This window comes from Oncorhynchus mykiss, chromosome 18, assembly GCF_013265735.2.
Source record: "Oncorhynchus mykiss isolate Arlee chromosome 18, USDA_OmykA_1.1, whole genome shotgun sequence".
Taxonomy (NCBI): Eukaryota; Metazoa; Chordata; class Actinopteri; order Salmoniformes; family Salmonidae; genus Oncorhynchus; species Oncorhynchus mykiss.
This window is the reverse complement of record NC_048582.1, coordinates 20,797,657-20,813,339: the sequence shown is the minus strand read 5'-3', so window position 1 is coordinate 20,813,339 and position 15,683 is coordinate 20,797,657. Positions and strand designations below refer to the sequence as shown.

At 44.3% G+C, this 15,683-nt stretch overlaps 1 protein-coding gene and 1 long non-coding RNA gene across 5 annotated transcripts in view; one reads left to right on the top strand and one right to left on the bottom strand.

Moving 5' to 3' along the window:
* Positions 1 to 15,683, bottom strand: part of LOC110495798 (potassium voltage-gated channel subfamily H member 7) — a 69,575-nt gene that overhangs the window by 42,304 nt on the left and 11,588 nt on the right. For all 4 annotated transcript variants that reach the window (XM_036952248.1, XM_036952249.1, XM_036952250.1 and 1 more), the window contains exon 3: positions 5,952 to 6,107. In XM_036952248.1, the coding sequence (XP_036808143.1) occupies positions 5,952 to 6,107 (156 nt within the window). The remainder of the gene's footprint in view (positions 1 to 5,951; positions 6,108 to 15,683) is intronic.
* LOC118941121 overlaps positions 1 to 15,683 on the top strand; it is a 48,449-nt gene that overhangs the window by 22,182 nt on the left and 10,584 nt on the right. The window lies entirely within an intron of this gene.

Here is a 15,683-nt window from a genome sequence, read left to right as displayed (position 1 = left end):
AAATTGCCAAGGGCTCCGGCCATCCTAGTCATAGACTGTTCTCTCTGCTGCCGTACAGCAAGCGGTAGCAGAGCGTCAAGTCTAGTCTCAAAAAAGCTTCTTAACAGCTTCTACCCCCAAGCCATAAGACTCCTGAACAGCTAATCAAATGGCTACACAGACCATTTGCATTGACCACCCCCCCTTTTTTTCACGCTGCTGCTACTCTCTGTTTATGTTCTATGTATAGTCACTTTACCTCTACCTACATGTACATATTACCTAAATTACCTCTGTATATAGCCTTGTTACTGATATTTTATTTATTTTTATATATTTTTTTATCATTTGTTTTTGTCTTTTTGCTTCCATTTATTTAGTAAATACTTTCTTAATACTTATTTTTCTTAAAACTGCATTGTTGGTTAAGGGCTTGTAAGGAAGAATTTCACTGTAGGCCTCCCGGGTGGCGCAGTGGTTAAGGGTGCTGTTTTGCAGCGCCAGCTGAGCCATCAGAGTCCCTGGGTTCGCGCCCAGGCTCTGTCGTAACCGGCTGTGACCTAGCGTTGTCCGGGTTAGGGAGGGCTTGGTCCTGTGGCGGACCGGGCGCAGTGCGCGCTAACCAGGTGCACGGTGTTTCCTCTGACGCATTGGTGCGGCTGGCTTCCGGGTTGGATGCATGCTGTGTTAAGAATTGGGTTGGTTGGGTTGTGTATCGGAGGACGCATGCATGACTTTCAACCTTCGTCTCTCCCGAGCCCGTACGGGAGTTGAGACAAGATAGTAGGTAGCTACTACAACAATTGGATACCACGAAATTGGGGAGAAAAAGGGGTCAAATTCCCCCCAAAAAGAATTTCACTGTAAATGTTTTATTTGATTTTTTGTTCATCTAAAAAAAAAATCTTCCACTTTTTGTGTGTATTGTTGAAGAAAAATGAAAATGAAATCAATTTCAATCCCACTTTGTAACACAATACAGTATTTGAAGAAATCCAAGGGGTCTGAATACTTTTGCTAATAGCCAGGTCCCTTTTCTCCCACTAATCACCAATCACACCTGTTCAGCAGGTTCACAGTGCAATGATAACCTTGTTACTATCGACACTAGTCTACTGTTGTTTATCAATTATGGCTGGTACACTCCTAGAAAAAAGGTTGTACGTAGAACCGTATAGGGTTTTTCAGCTTGCTTCCATTGGGGAACCCCTTTTGGTGTGGTGTCTTCATAGAACCCTCTCTATATGGTTCTACCTAGAACCCTCAATGAATTGCTCTACCAAGAACACTTTCATCATCTGAATGTTCTCTGATGCAATGCAGAGTTCTGTATTGGACCAGGTCTAATTGTGGTCTTTAATTATGCAGGGACTGCTATGAGTCATAGATGACCATCATCTATCTGCTAACAGAGGAACAGGAACAATTCCTCTGAAAGAATGAGGTAAAAATTATGTCCTGAAATGTACAAGGGCTAAAAGTTCCAACCTAAAATAGCCAAAATGCAAAACGATCCTTTCCCTGCACCAGTTTAAAAGAGGCTTTGAGAGAAAGAGAGAGCCAAGGTAGGTGAGCAGAGCAAGATTCACCTTGTAAATTAATCAGTCTGACAGCCGAATTCACACTGCCAGGCTGTTTAGAAATTCAGATAGGCCTGAATTGTATTTTATTCATACCCCATTCAATCACGGGATTGCCCACTCCGCACTTTCGGCAGAGGTGCTTTTGAGGAACTGGGAGTCTGACCCTTATAAGCATAGCCGCTATAAAAAATAATTTTTAGACAAAATTATATTTATCCTGTCTGAACTGACATTGAAGTCGGAAGTTTACATACACCTTAGCAAAATATATTCAAACTCAGTTTTTCACAATTCCTGACATTTAATCCAAGTAACATTTCCCTGTCTTAGGTCAGATAGGATCACCACTTTATTTTAGAATGTGAAATGTCAGAATAATAGAAGAGAAAATTATTATTTCAGCTTTTATTTCTTTCATCACATTCCCAGTGGGTCAGAAGTTTACATACACTCAATTAGTATTCGGTAGACTTAAATTGACTTTAAATTGTTTAACTTGGGTCAAATGTTTCGGGTAACCTTCCACAAGCTTCCCACAATAAGTTGGGTGAATTTTGGCCCATTCCTCCTGACAGAGCTGGTGTAACTGAGTCAGGTTTGTAGGCCTCCTTGCTCGCACACACTTTTTCAGTTCTGCCCACAAATTATCTATAGGATTGAGGTCAGGGCTTTGTGATGGCCACTCCAATACCTTGACTTTGTTGTCCTCAAGCCATTTTGCCACAACTTTGGAAGTATGTTTGGGGTCATTGTCCATTTAGAAACCCATTTGTGACCAAGCTTTAACTGATGTCTTGAGATGTTGCTTCAATATATCCACATAATTTCTTGCCTCATGATGCCATCTATTTTGTGATGTGCACCAGTCCCTCCTGCAGCAGAGCACCCACACAACATGATGCTGCCACCCCCATGCTTCACGGTTGGGATGGTGTTCTTCGGCTTGTAAGCATCCCCTGTTTCCTCCAAACATAACGATGGTCATTATGGCCAAACAGTTCAATTTTTGTTTCATCAGACAAGAGGACATTTCTCCAAAAAGTATGATCTTTGTCCCCATGTGCAGTTGCAAACTGTAGTCTTGCGTTTTTATGGTGGTTTTGGAGCCGTGGCTTCTTCCTTGCTGAGCGACCTTTCAGGTTACGTCAATATAGGACTTTTGTACCTGTTTCCTCCAGCATCTTCACAAGGCCCTTTGCTGTTGTTCTGGAACTGATTTGCACATTTCGCACCAAAGTACGTTCATCTCTAGGAGACAGAACGTGTCTCCTTCCTGAGCAGTATGACGGCTGCGTGGTCCCATGGTGTTTGTACTTGCGTACTATTGCTGGTACAGATGAACGTGGTACCTTCAGGCATTTGGAAATTGCTCCCAAGGATGAATCAGACTTGTGGAGGTCTACATTTATTTTTCTGAGGTCTTGGCTGATTTATTTTGATTTTCTCATGATGTCAAGCAAAGAGGCACTGAGTTTGAAGGTAGGCCTTGAAATATATCCACAGGTACACCTCCAATTGACTCAAATGATGTCAATTAGCCTATCAGAAGCTTCTAAAGCCATGACATCATTTTCTGGAATTTTCCAAGCTGTTTAAAGGCACAGTCAACTTGTGTGTATGTAAACTTCTGACCCACTGGAATTATGATACTGTGAATTATAAGTGAAATAATCAGTCTGTAAACAATTGGTTGGAATATTTACTTCTGTCATGCACAAAGTAGATGTCCTAACCAACTTGCCAAAACTACAGATTGTTAACAAGACATTTGTGGAGTGGTTGAAAAACACGTTTTAATGACTGCAACCTAAGTGTATGTAAACTTCTGACTTCAACTGTACATAAAATAAATCAAAATACTAGAGAGCATAACATAGCTACAGAGGATCAACAGCATCTAAAAAATAGCTGGGGATTTACATTTTATCACAAGCACTTACAGCTGGGAAGGCTGAAATTTGGGCTGCACGCACACCAAATAAAGAACAGCTTGTTGCGTTGTGGCCATAGATATAGTCCTTTGAAGGATTTTGGAACCTCTAATCCTGGCACTTGACTGTTAAACTCATGAGTACACAAGCAATGGCTGCCAGACCTGACTTGAATGGGAACTGCTATCTATGGAAGATATATTTTTGATTGGTTGCAGCTGTCAGTTTGCCTTTTGCAAACTTCAAAATACAAACACGAGAAAAACGCAAGCCTACCATTTCCAAATCAAATGCCTACTGCTGAAAAGAGAAGACTAATCTGAAGCTAACAAAAAAACATTTTCAACCACTTTTAAGCAATTCTGAGCAAACAGCCCTGTAAGTAGCTTAACTGAGATATTGGTAAGAGCACATGGGCCATCACAGATGAGTAGCCAATGCTTAATCTTCATCATTGGACGAGTCAGTGTCACTGGAAAGTTTATTTAGCATCCTATTGTAGCCGATATCAGAACCCGATGGTCACTCTGACAGAGCTTTAGAATTCCTCTGTGGAGATAATATAACCTTCCAGAAGGACAACCATCTCTGCAGCACTCCACCAATTAGGCCTTTATGGTAGAGTGGCCAGATGGTAGCCCCTCCTCAGTAAAAGGCTCATGACAGCTCACTTGGAGTTTGCCAAAAGGCACCTAAAGACTCTCATACCATGAGAAACACGATTCTCTGGTCTGATGAAACCAAGATTAAACTCTTTGGCCTGAATGACAAGCTTCACACATGGAGGAAACCTGTCACCATCCCTACGGTGAAGCATGATGGTGGTGGCAGCATCATGCTGGGTTGATGTTTTTCAGCAGCAGGGACTGGGAGACTAGTCAGGATCGAGGCAAAGATGAACAGAGCAAAGTACAGATAGAGCCTTAATGCTCCAGAGTGCTCAGGACCTCAGACTGGGACGAAGTTTCACCTTCCAACAGGACAATGACCCTAAGCACACAACCAATACAACGCAGGAGGGGCTTCGGGACAAGTCTCTGAATCTCCTTGAGTGGCCCAGCCAGAGCCCGGAATTGAACCCAATCTAACATCTCTGGAGAGAGCAACGCTCCCCATCCAACCTGACAGCTTTTTAGAGGATCTGCAGAGAAGAATGGGAGAAACTCCCCAAATACAGGTGTGCCAAGCTTGTAGCATCATACTTAAGAAGACTTGAGGCTGTTATCACTGCCAAAGGTGCTTCAATAAAGTACTTAGTAAAGGGTCTGAATACTTATGTAAATGTGATATTTCTGTTTTTTATTTTGAATAAATTAGCATTCATTTGTTTTTAGAATAAGGCTGTAACCTTACAAAATGTGGAAAAAGTCAAGGTGTCTGAATACTTCCCGAAGGCACTGTATATCAGGGTTTCCGTCTGGAAAATCTGGCGCCGGACAGGTGACTGGGAAGATTTGAACTTATTGGACATTGCGTGACCGTTTAGGGCGTCCACCCACTCAGCCAGCACCATCAATAAACAAGGGATATTGGTCAAATAAGCTACATTTACATGTCCCTAAAAACAGCCTATAACATATTACAAAAACACTATTCCTTGTGTTTCGATGTGTAGCATATGAAAAACATTATAGCCTATTGTTTTATTGGTTTTTACTTTCCTAAATACAACAATTGTCCACCTCACGGTTCAGCTGTCAGAGATTTGAGCACTAATGCATCAGGGCATTGAATGCATAGGTGTCCACTGTTTGATATTAATATTGAGTGAGAGCGAGAGAGATGCAATTCTTTATACTTGTCAGATAGGCTACTGCATCTGCTATACAGATATAGGCATAGAGAAGAAGGCTAATTTGTTCTGTTTTATTCTAAAGATAAGCATTATATTTTTTGGTTATAAGAGTCATTTTGGTAGGCCTAAAATATTCTTCCTAACCTATCATAAACTAAATACGCAGCACACATTTAAAAAGACAGATCGAACTTAATTTAGCCAATGAAAATGTCTCAACAGAAGAATATAGAGTGCAGTGATGTGTCCTATAAGGAGCAATGGTAGGCAAATCTGATGGCCGAATGGTAAAGAACATCTAGCCGCTCGAAAGCACCCTTGCGTCTCCGTGATCTAGCATGGGTAGGGTGGTCATCGGAATCAGGGTTAGTTTTCGTAAGGTCTTTTTGCATACTCGCGTACCGGCTTCAGTACCTGGCTTTAAAATGGCCAAGGGGAAACGGTATGAAACTGTACTCATTAAGGGAACTTGAAAGACTTGAAAGAGTAAAGTTCCATTCCATTGTTCAGTTTTCCTCAGGATATAATATTGTGTTACTACTGTACAGCCACTACACTCTGTGTAGAAAACAGAGACATTCAGTCCCTTGTCTGGTAAGGTTTCATTTGAATGTAGTGTTTTGGCCGACTGAGCTAAAGCCCAGGCATTGACGGGTTACTCACTTGGCTCAGCTTTGGCAGGAGACGTGTGGTTGAGTCCCTCCAGAGAGTCACAGCTGTCCTCCTCTAGGATGTAGTCAAAGTTGAGGATGAACATCATGACCATGCCCTCCTCGTTCTTCACTGGGATGATGTGGGTGTTACACAGGAAGTCAGAGCCTACGGGACATGAAACAGGAAAAAGAGAACAGAAGTGAAAGGTCAAGAGGGAAATGTTTCTGGTGTATGATCTTCTCAAATATTTCTATACATCTTTATAAAAATGTCCTCATTTGGGAAACATTGTGTTTTTCCAACCGAAAGGTATTTAGTAAGAAGCCCTATATGAATTCCATCCTTTATTATCAGCAGTGTGCTGAGGCTGGATAAAACATTCTTACTGTTAACATTGTACTATCCTAAGAGATTCTCATTGTCAAATGCATTCAGTCTTCCGCCCTAATTCTTAGTCCCTTCCTGTGGATAAGCGATAACTAAAACCCCTCAAAATGGATTGCGTTAATACCAATTATGGTTCACTGCAATCAGCCTAATCCCTGTCTCATTAATGACATTCAAGTCATCGACGGGACTCAAATAAACGAGACCACGTCACCTTTTAAAGTGTAATTAACATGTGTTAATGTTCCACATTCATCACAAGGCAGCATCGCCCCCAGAGTTAGCTGTGGTTTGTGATCGAAGCCCAGTGGGCAGGATATGGCCGGCGCATCCCGTATGAAAAAGGAAAACGATGCACTTCAAACACTCTGGGTTATATTGAGATTGAAATGGCAGACAACATCACTAAAATAGTCCCACAGGTGTATTTCAAGCACACTGAAAACCCTGAATGTGCATTACAAATGATAAGCCATGCAGGACTTGTACGCTTGCATTGGTCACTGTGTCGAAATTAATGAGGGACACTGCGAGATGAGAGTGAAGACAAATAGATTATGTTTAACGTATCCTCTGCCTACAATGGAATCTCTGTCATTACTGTGATGGCCTCTGTCACAGGCGTATGTTTTAAATATAGATCACATGGCATCTCTTCTCTTAAAGTGCTTCTCTCTCAAGCAGATCAAAGTCCTGCTGTCACCGCCAGCCTATTAATAGCTCGGCATGGTCCCACGGGACAACCAGCCCTGCCAGTTTTACACCATGAAAAACACACATCACCACCAGGAAACACACACATTTACATTACGGCAGACACTCCGAGCGACTTACAGTAGTGAGTGCATACGTTTTAATACTTTTTACATACTGGTCCCCCATGGGAATCGAACCCACAACCCTGGTGCTGCAAGCGGCATGCTCTACCAACCGAGCTACAAAACGCACGCACGCGCGCACACACACGAATGCAAGCAAGCACACACATACACGCACACACTACCAAGAAACACCCGCACACACACATCGCCACCAGTCCCTGTGCTCTCCTGTCTGTATCACCAAACAACAACACCAGCGACCAACCAACCATCCAATTGTTCTCCCCTCACTGGGGCTTCATGATTCTATTTGGGGCCCCAGAATTCTCTAGGCCCTAATAATATATCAGTGCCAGCAATATTGGACAGAGCCATAAATTAAAGGGGAAACACATGCAGGGCTGCACTATATCCACATTAGAATAACCCACTGGAGCAGGGAGACAGAGAGCAAGAGAAGCATTTTGCAATTTAAGCTTAAGGGAAGGATTTACTACACAACCTTTGTGTTATATCGGCGGGTAGCGTTTGTACAGTATAAATGAATCCAGAGGGCCAAAACCAGTCCAGTAAACCCCTACAATATTAGAAAGATACAGAACAAAATCCAAGACATAAGAGTTGGGTTCTTAGCGACTGAATTCTTCGCCAAACAGTTGAATTTCACAGTGCTCTGACGCTCTGCCACAAACCAGTTAAATAAATTGCTAATCCACCACCACAACAGCAACCCCCCTACTACTACTATACCGTACAACCCTTTACCCTATCCTTCTAGCTACCCCCTACACCTCCACAGCGCTCTTCAGCTCTGTCAATGTAAACCTGTGTGTATACCTCAGTGTGTGTGTGTGTGTGTGTGTGTGTGTGTGTGCGTGCGCATGACAAAATGTATCTGTCTGAATCTATCAACATCAATTATTCAGCAATTACTATGTTGTAGGAAGTAGAATGACTTGTTATGGGTGTGCAGGGCTGTGTATGGAGGCTGTGGTGTGTATAGAGGCTGTGGTGTGTATGGAGAATGTGGTGTGTATGGAGGCTGGGGTGTGTATGGAGGCTGGGGTGTGTATGGAGGCTGGGGTGTGTATGGAAGCTGGGGTGTGTATGGAGGCTGGGGTGTGTATGGAAGCTGGGGTGTGTATGGAGGCTGGGGTGTGTATGGAGGTTGTGGTGTGTATGGAAGCTGGTGTGTGTATGGAGGCTGGGGTGTGTATGGAGCCTGGGGTGTGTATTTAGGCTGGGTGTGTATGGAGGCTGTGGTATGTATGGAGGTTGGGGTGTGTATGGAGGCCTGGGTGTGTATGGAGGCTGGGGTGTGTATAGAGGCTGGGGTGTGTGTGGAGCTGGGGTGTGTGTAGAGGCATGGGTGTGTGTGGAAGCTGGGGTGTTATGGAGGCTGGGGTGTATGTGGAGGCTGGGGTGTATGTGGAGGCTGGGGTGTATGTGGAGGCTGGGGTGTATGTGGAGGCTGGGGTGTATGTGGAGGCTGGGGTGTTATGGAGGCTGGGGTGTTATGGAGGCTAGGGTGTTATGGAGGCTGGGATGTATGTGGAGGCTGGGGTGTTATGGAGGCTGGGGTGTATGTGGAGCCTGGGGTGTATGTGGAGGATGGGATGTATGTGGAGGCTGGGATGTATGTGGAGGCTGGGGTGTTATGGAAGCTGGGATGTATGTGGAGGCTGAGATGTTGTGGAGGCTGGGGTGTGTGTGTTATGAAGGTGGAGGGATGGTGGAGTTGTGTGTGATGATAATGATGGTGCTTTATAAACATTACATCGTGTAATCTGGACTGACCTTGGTGACACTGGATTTGCATGTCTGCCTTTGCATGTGGGAGTGCTTCTGTGTGTGTCTGAGTGTGATTCTGTGTTGCGGCGTGTGTGGGTTGAATCAATCTCTCTCAAATTCAAATTATTCAAATGAGAGTTATTATCACGAAGGAGTCATGAATGGAGCAATCCCATATGTAGCACTGCAGAAATCCCATATCAATCAAAGTCTGTCCGTCTGTCCGTCCGTCCGTCCGTCCGTCTGTCTGTCTCGCTCTGTCCCTCTTCCTTTCCCAGCCCTATCTACCTCCCTCTCTGTGATGTGAGAAATGAGTTGACTACCTACCCAGCCTCTCTTCAGCAGGACACCTGATGTATTATAAACAGACTGATCAAAAGATCCCTGCAGGTGCTGATGCTAATTTCTGCCTGTCCGCCTGCATATTCAGTCTCAACATCAGATCTGACACACACACACACACACACACACACACACACACACACACACACACACACACACACACACACACACACACACACACAGCCTACCAGTGGCATTAATTTGGCAGATGTTCTCTGTCCAGCTAAATGTAATAGGCCATGATGAAGCAGATTTACATAGTGCTATGTAATGGGAGAACACACCTGTAAATACAATACATCACTGAGGAAGACATGGGCCTGTATTCATGAAGTGTCTCAGAGTAGGAGCGCTGATCTACGATCAGGTCCTCTCTGTCTGTCCAATCTTGTTGTGAAAATGGGTGCTGGTCTTTACAGTGTTGTACCTAGTGGGTATTTCTCTATACAGCAACATACAACCGCGGTTTTGGAAACTTACTATAGTAGAATTCAATCGATCTTGTTTACTTAAAAAAGAACATCAACATATTTTTGGGGATTCAAGTAATTATTTAGCATTTGAATGACTTCACGTTCTTCCTCCCCCTACAATCTCTCTCCTCTACTGAGTCAGAGAAGGGGGCTGAAAGCCTAATAGACGTCCTTTGTTATTTCCTCTCCAAGGTTAGTGATGACCAAACGCACCGGAACACGCTGACTTACAGTAAGTGATGGCCAAACGCACCGGAACACGCTGACTTACAGTGAGTGATGGCCAAACGCACCGGAACACGCTGACTTACAGTTAGTGATGACCAAACGTACCGGAACACACTGACTTACAGTTAGTGATGGCCAAACGCACCGGAACACACTGACTTACAGTTAGTGATGGCCAAACGCACCGGAACACACTGACTTACAGTTAGTGATGGCCAAACGCACCGGAACACACTGACTTACAGTTAGTGATGACCAAACGCACCGGAACACGCTGACTTAGTTAGTGATGACCAAACGCACCGGAACACGCTGACTTAGTTAGTGATGGCCAAACTCACCGGAACACGCTGACTTAGTTAGTGATGGCCAAACTCACCGGAACACGTTGACTTAGTTAGTGATGACCAAACGCACCGGAACACGCTGACTTAGTTAGTGATGACCAAACTCACTGGAACACGCTGACTTAGTTAGTGATGGCCAAACGCACCGGAACACGCTGACTTAGTTAGTGATGGCCAAATGCACCGGAACACGCTGACATAGTTAGTGATGGCCAAATGCACCGGAACACGCTGACTTAGTTAGTGATGGCCAAACGCACCGGAACACGCTGACTCACAGTGAGTGATGCACATTCGAGACCCACATTGGCTACCTGATACTGGTGATAAAAGCATAGCACTCTGGCATACTAACAAATGAGCATAACTGATCTAATCAAATGTAGAGTACCATCTCGAATTACTACTGCATTATTCAATTTGACCTGTGAATGGTTCCATATGACTTATTACTGGCCATAGCTTATTAGGACTAGCCATAGCTTATTAGGACTAGCCATAGCTTATTTAGAGAGGGAATTCCCATTAAGCTGGACTGTTTATGTGTTGCCACATGCCAACAACTCTCAATGTTGGGAACAACTAAGTCGGTTTAAAGAAAAATGCATTAGAATATCCAAGTTCATAAGAAACAAAAAGAGAAACTATTCATTTGTGGGTCAATACAGGCTCATCCAAACATACACACACACACACACACAAATCATACTGTATAAACAGCAAATACCTTCTCACACTCAGAGCAGAACGCAAACAGGCCAATACGTCGCACACATTGCTACTTGTGTGTGTGTGTGTGTGTGTGTGTGTGTGTGTGTGTGTGTGTGTGTGTGTGTGTGTGAGAAAGAAAGTCTGACCCTAAGCCCCATGAGGATGTGGTGGGTCTGAACTATTTAAACATGTTCCACTCGGCTTCATTTCCTCTCCAGACTAGCTACCTAGATTATCGAGACTACCTGGAAATCCTGAAAATATGTAATCTCACAGAAAGTAGGGAAGGATTCAGCTGCCTGCTGGCTGGTGGCACGGCATATGTTGTGGCTATACATGCCACAGCAGGTGTAAATGACTGTAAGAGAGAAAAGACAATGTGCATGTGTATTTATTCAAATGACACTGACGGTAGTTAATTGAAAAGCAACAATGGGCCTCCCGGGTGGCGCAGTGGTACTGCAGCGCCAGCTGTGCCATCAGAGTTCCTGGGTTCGCGCCCAGGCTCTGTCGTAACCGGCTGCGACCGGAAGGTCCGTGGGGCGACGCACAATTGGCCTGGCGTCACCCGGGTTAGGGAGGGCTTGGTCGGTAGGGGCGTCCTTGTCTCATCGCGCACCAGCGACTCCTGTGGCGGGCTGGGCGCAGTGTGCGCTAACCAAGGTGGCCAGGTGCACGGTGTTTCCTCCGGCGCATTGGTGCGGCTGGGCTTCCGGGTTGGATGCGTGCTGTGTTAAGAAGCAGTGCAGCTTGGTTGGGTTGTGTATCGGAGGATGCATGACTTTCAACCTTCGTCTCTCCCGAGCCCGTACGGGAGTTGTAGCAATGAGACAAGATAGTAGCTACTACAACAATTGGATACCACGAAATTGGGGAGAAAAAATTGTAATTTTTTTTAAAAAAGACAACAAAAAAAAAAAAAGAAAAGCAACCAGCATTTGTCACATCGAGAAAAGTTAAGGAAACGGACGACTCCTAATACTTTACGTTATTTCTCCTGTCCCAGTCAAGTGTGTGTGTGTGTGTGTGTGTGTGTGTGAATACACAACAACTGCTCATAAATAAATATAGCATTTGGGGAAATTTCCGTTTCAAGATGCTGGAAAATGTCATTAGATTCCATTTCCACTATCAATAATTAAAACAATGGTGTTCATCAAGAGGCTCCATCTCAGCAGCTGAAGCACACAGGGAGTCAGTCCTTTTTCCCTTTAAGAGAGAATCATCAACCCTTTCAAGTCATCTTCTCTCTCTCTCTCTCTCTCTCTCTCTCTGTCTCTCTCTCTCTGTCTCTCTGTCTCTCTGTATCTCTCTCTCTCTCTCTCTCTCTGTCTGTCTGTCTGTCTGTCTGTCTGTCTGTCTGTCTGTCTGTCTGTCTGTCTGTCTGTCTGTCTGTCTGTCTGTCTGTCTGTTTGTCTGTCTCTCTTCCCCCCCCCCCCTCGCTTTCTCTCCCCCTCCATCTCTGCCAGTTCCACAGCTTCTACCATCTACACTACAGCACAACAACCCACCTAGGAGACAATTGCGTACGGATAGTTCTTGACAGATGGTTCCATAGATAGGTATATACTGTGAACGTCTCTGCAGTGGGAGTCATTTTAGATTGTGCTCTCTAAGGACAGTGGACGGTGGTGGGAAGTTAGAGTAGAGGGACGTAGGGAAGTGACACTGATGAGAGCTGAGGCGTGCAGCAATGAGGGAGCTAGCTGATGGTTGGCACCGTATTGGCCTAAGGGCATAAACCACAGTAGAAGCTAATTCTTGACAGCTGTCAGTGCAGGGGAGAGGGAGAGAGCTGTTTCAGGAGCTGCTCGGGACAAGATTATTTCACCTCTGGAGTGAAAATTGCAGTCCCACTTCTAGTTACAGTACCGCACTTCAATTCCAAGTGGTCGTCGGGTTTAGGCGTTTTTAATTCAATTGACAAGGAAAGGAGGAAGGAGAGTCCACATGCTTCTTGGTCCTTTTTTATTTGTGTTATAATTTCCTCCTCCAGCACCCGCATGCTGGATCTGCATGTTCTCCCTTTCTCTCTTTCAAATTGTCAAAGCTTCCTTAATGGTCGACTAGACGCTTTCCGCCCACCTTCAGAGAGAGAGAGACACTCAAGCAGCCCAGTCTTTTTCTAACAGGCAGCATGGAGGCTCCAGAAATGTAATCCTCCCTCCAGGGGACATTTAAAAACACAAAGAGCGGAGAGAAACTGATCCTGGAGGGAAGGGAAAGCGCTACTCTAACCCAGGGTTTCCCACGTTCTAACTCCATTAGGCGGGCCCCTCCCATGCAGCTCTGTGTCCTTGCTCTGGTTTGTATTTGTTAATGCACAACGGTTCAAGTAGTTGCTCCCTGTTTCAGTCCATTTTGCTTTCATTTGGTGCCTGGTGAATACGACCCTGTCCATGTCCGGAATGGATTGATGAGGTGGTGCTACTTTTGATTTTGTTCGTCTGTTGGATGCATTCAGCACCATACAGTGTCCCTGCGATCGCAAATGGCCGACTCGTCAAGAAAACAACGGAGAGTGATTGAAGGCTCAGTGGGTTCTAGAAAGAGCCGAGCTCTGAGTGGAGCTAGAAATACAGTGTATACAAAACATGACATAGACTGACCAGGTGAATCCAGGCGAAAGCTACGATCCCTCATTGATGTCACTTGTTAAATCCACTTCAACCAGTGGAGATGAAGGGGAGGAGACAGGTTAAAGAAGGACTTTTAAGCCTTGAGACAGTTAAGACATGGATTGTGTGTGTGTGCCATTCAGCAGGGGAATAGGTAAGACAAAAGATTGAAGTTCCTTTGAATGGTGTATGGTAGTAGGTAGCCAGGCACACTGGTTTTGTCAAGAACTGCAACGCTGCTGTGTTTTTCACACTCAACAGTTTCCTGTGTGTATCAAGAATGGTCCACCACCCAAAGGGCATCCAGCCAACTTGACACAATTGTGGGAAGCATTGGAGTCAACATGGGCCAGCAACTCAATATTAGGAAGGTGTTCCCAATGTCTGGGTATGCTCAGTGTATAAATCATGACACTCCAGACAAAATCCGACTAGACATATGCTGGCGCTACATTGGCGTTGCATAATCTACCATCGTCTTACCAAAGAGGATGATTTACACTTGAGTAGGCTTCGACATACTACATGCTCATTTCAGTATTTCACCGATGTTGAAATGTAGAGGACACCTGCTGAAATGTGTTGGCAGCTAGCTGCTTGTACCTAACACATGCAGCATCTTTTTCATTCAATGTCACTTCTTCACCGTTTGCCCGAGTCCAAACTTTCAAGTAGGGAGAGTCTATTGCCGTGTCCGAATACCCGCACTTGTCCATGTCTTTAGTCCACGTTTTGAGTCTCGAGCACCGAAACAAGGTTATCATACAGCCCATAGCCTTCCTTTTAGAGAGCAACGCTTGACGCAGATTCAAATGGACAGAAGTGAGGAGAAATAGCAAGCAGTAAATGTCAGCGTTTTGCCAATGCAAATGTGCTTTGATAATCTGGGCGTCAACTCTAATTGAGAAGAATGGCAGAAATGATCAAGTAACGAAATAGGTCGGGGTGCCCGGGGCGTTCTCTTATGGCATTGGAGGGTTGGCTGATTCAATCTCCGTCAAAGGCAGTCCTTGGGCTGGGCTAAAGTGTGGATGCCAGCTTGGCATTTAGCATTAGTAATGGGCTGGTGAGTTCCTGGGAGGCGAGCCCAGGGTTGGGTAAGTTACCTTCTAAATGTAATCCGTTATAGTTACCTGTTCAAAATTGTAATCGGCAATGTAACTTTTGGATTACCCAAACTCAGTAACGTAGTCTGATTACATTCAGTTACTTTTAGATTACTTTCCCCTTAAGAGGCATCAGAAGAAGACACACATGTGTGTTACCAATTGAGCCACATCTATTGCGATAAATCAATGTTACTGTTTACACCGCTGGCCATATATGGATGTTACATTTTCATTTATGGGTTGGTTATGAGGGCTTCTTCTAACCCATCACTTTCTACTGTACTACATATGATTAACATTATATCTTTACATTAAAAACAAAAGTCTATTAGAATTCCAGTCATTCCAATAAATGTTATACCCCTTGATCTTCAATAATAGGACTTGGAAATATGTCAGTATAGATTAGCCACATATTTTTTTACCTGAGCATGACTCCAAAACTAAGGACTAATTAGCCAGCCTTACTCGGTTTATGATTTTGTTGTCAAGGAGGACTGACTGGGCTTATTGATTTGAGTTGAAGAATAAATGCTGCGCTCATGGAGTGGGCTGCTTTGAGCACTACCGAGGGCTATTTACATGTGAAAATGAATGCCACATGCTGCATTTGCTTTAGGTCTGTTGTTGACCTTTTTTTTGGTGACACCTTGATATCTTGATTACATGCAGCTGTTTAAAGGGCAAATCCACAGATGAAACAATAACCAAATGACTCCCCACCTCTGTTTTGGCCAAAAAAACTGAAGGATGGGCCTGGAGAAATGTAACCACTCTCAGGTTAATAGACAGAACTATGGGTGCAAGGACTGACCATCCATGATATCAAAATTATTGTTTTAACCATGTTAAGAGGCTATACAGTGTTTGTTTACATTTACAATATATCTACTTTGTGCGTGACACAAGTAATT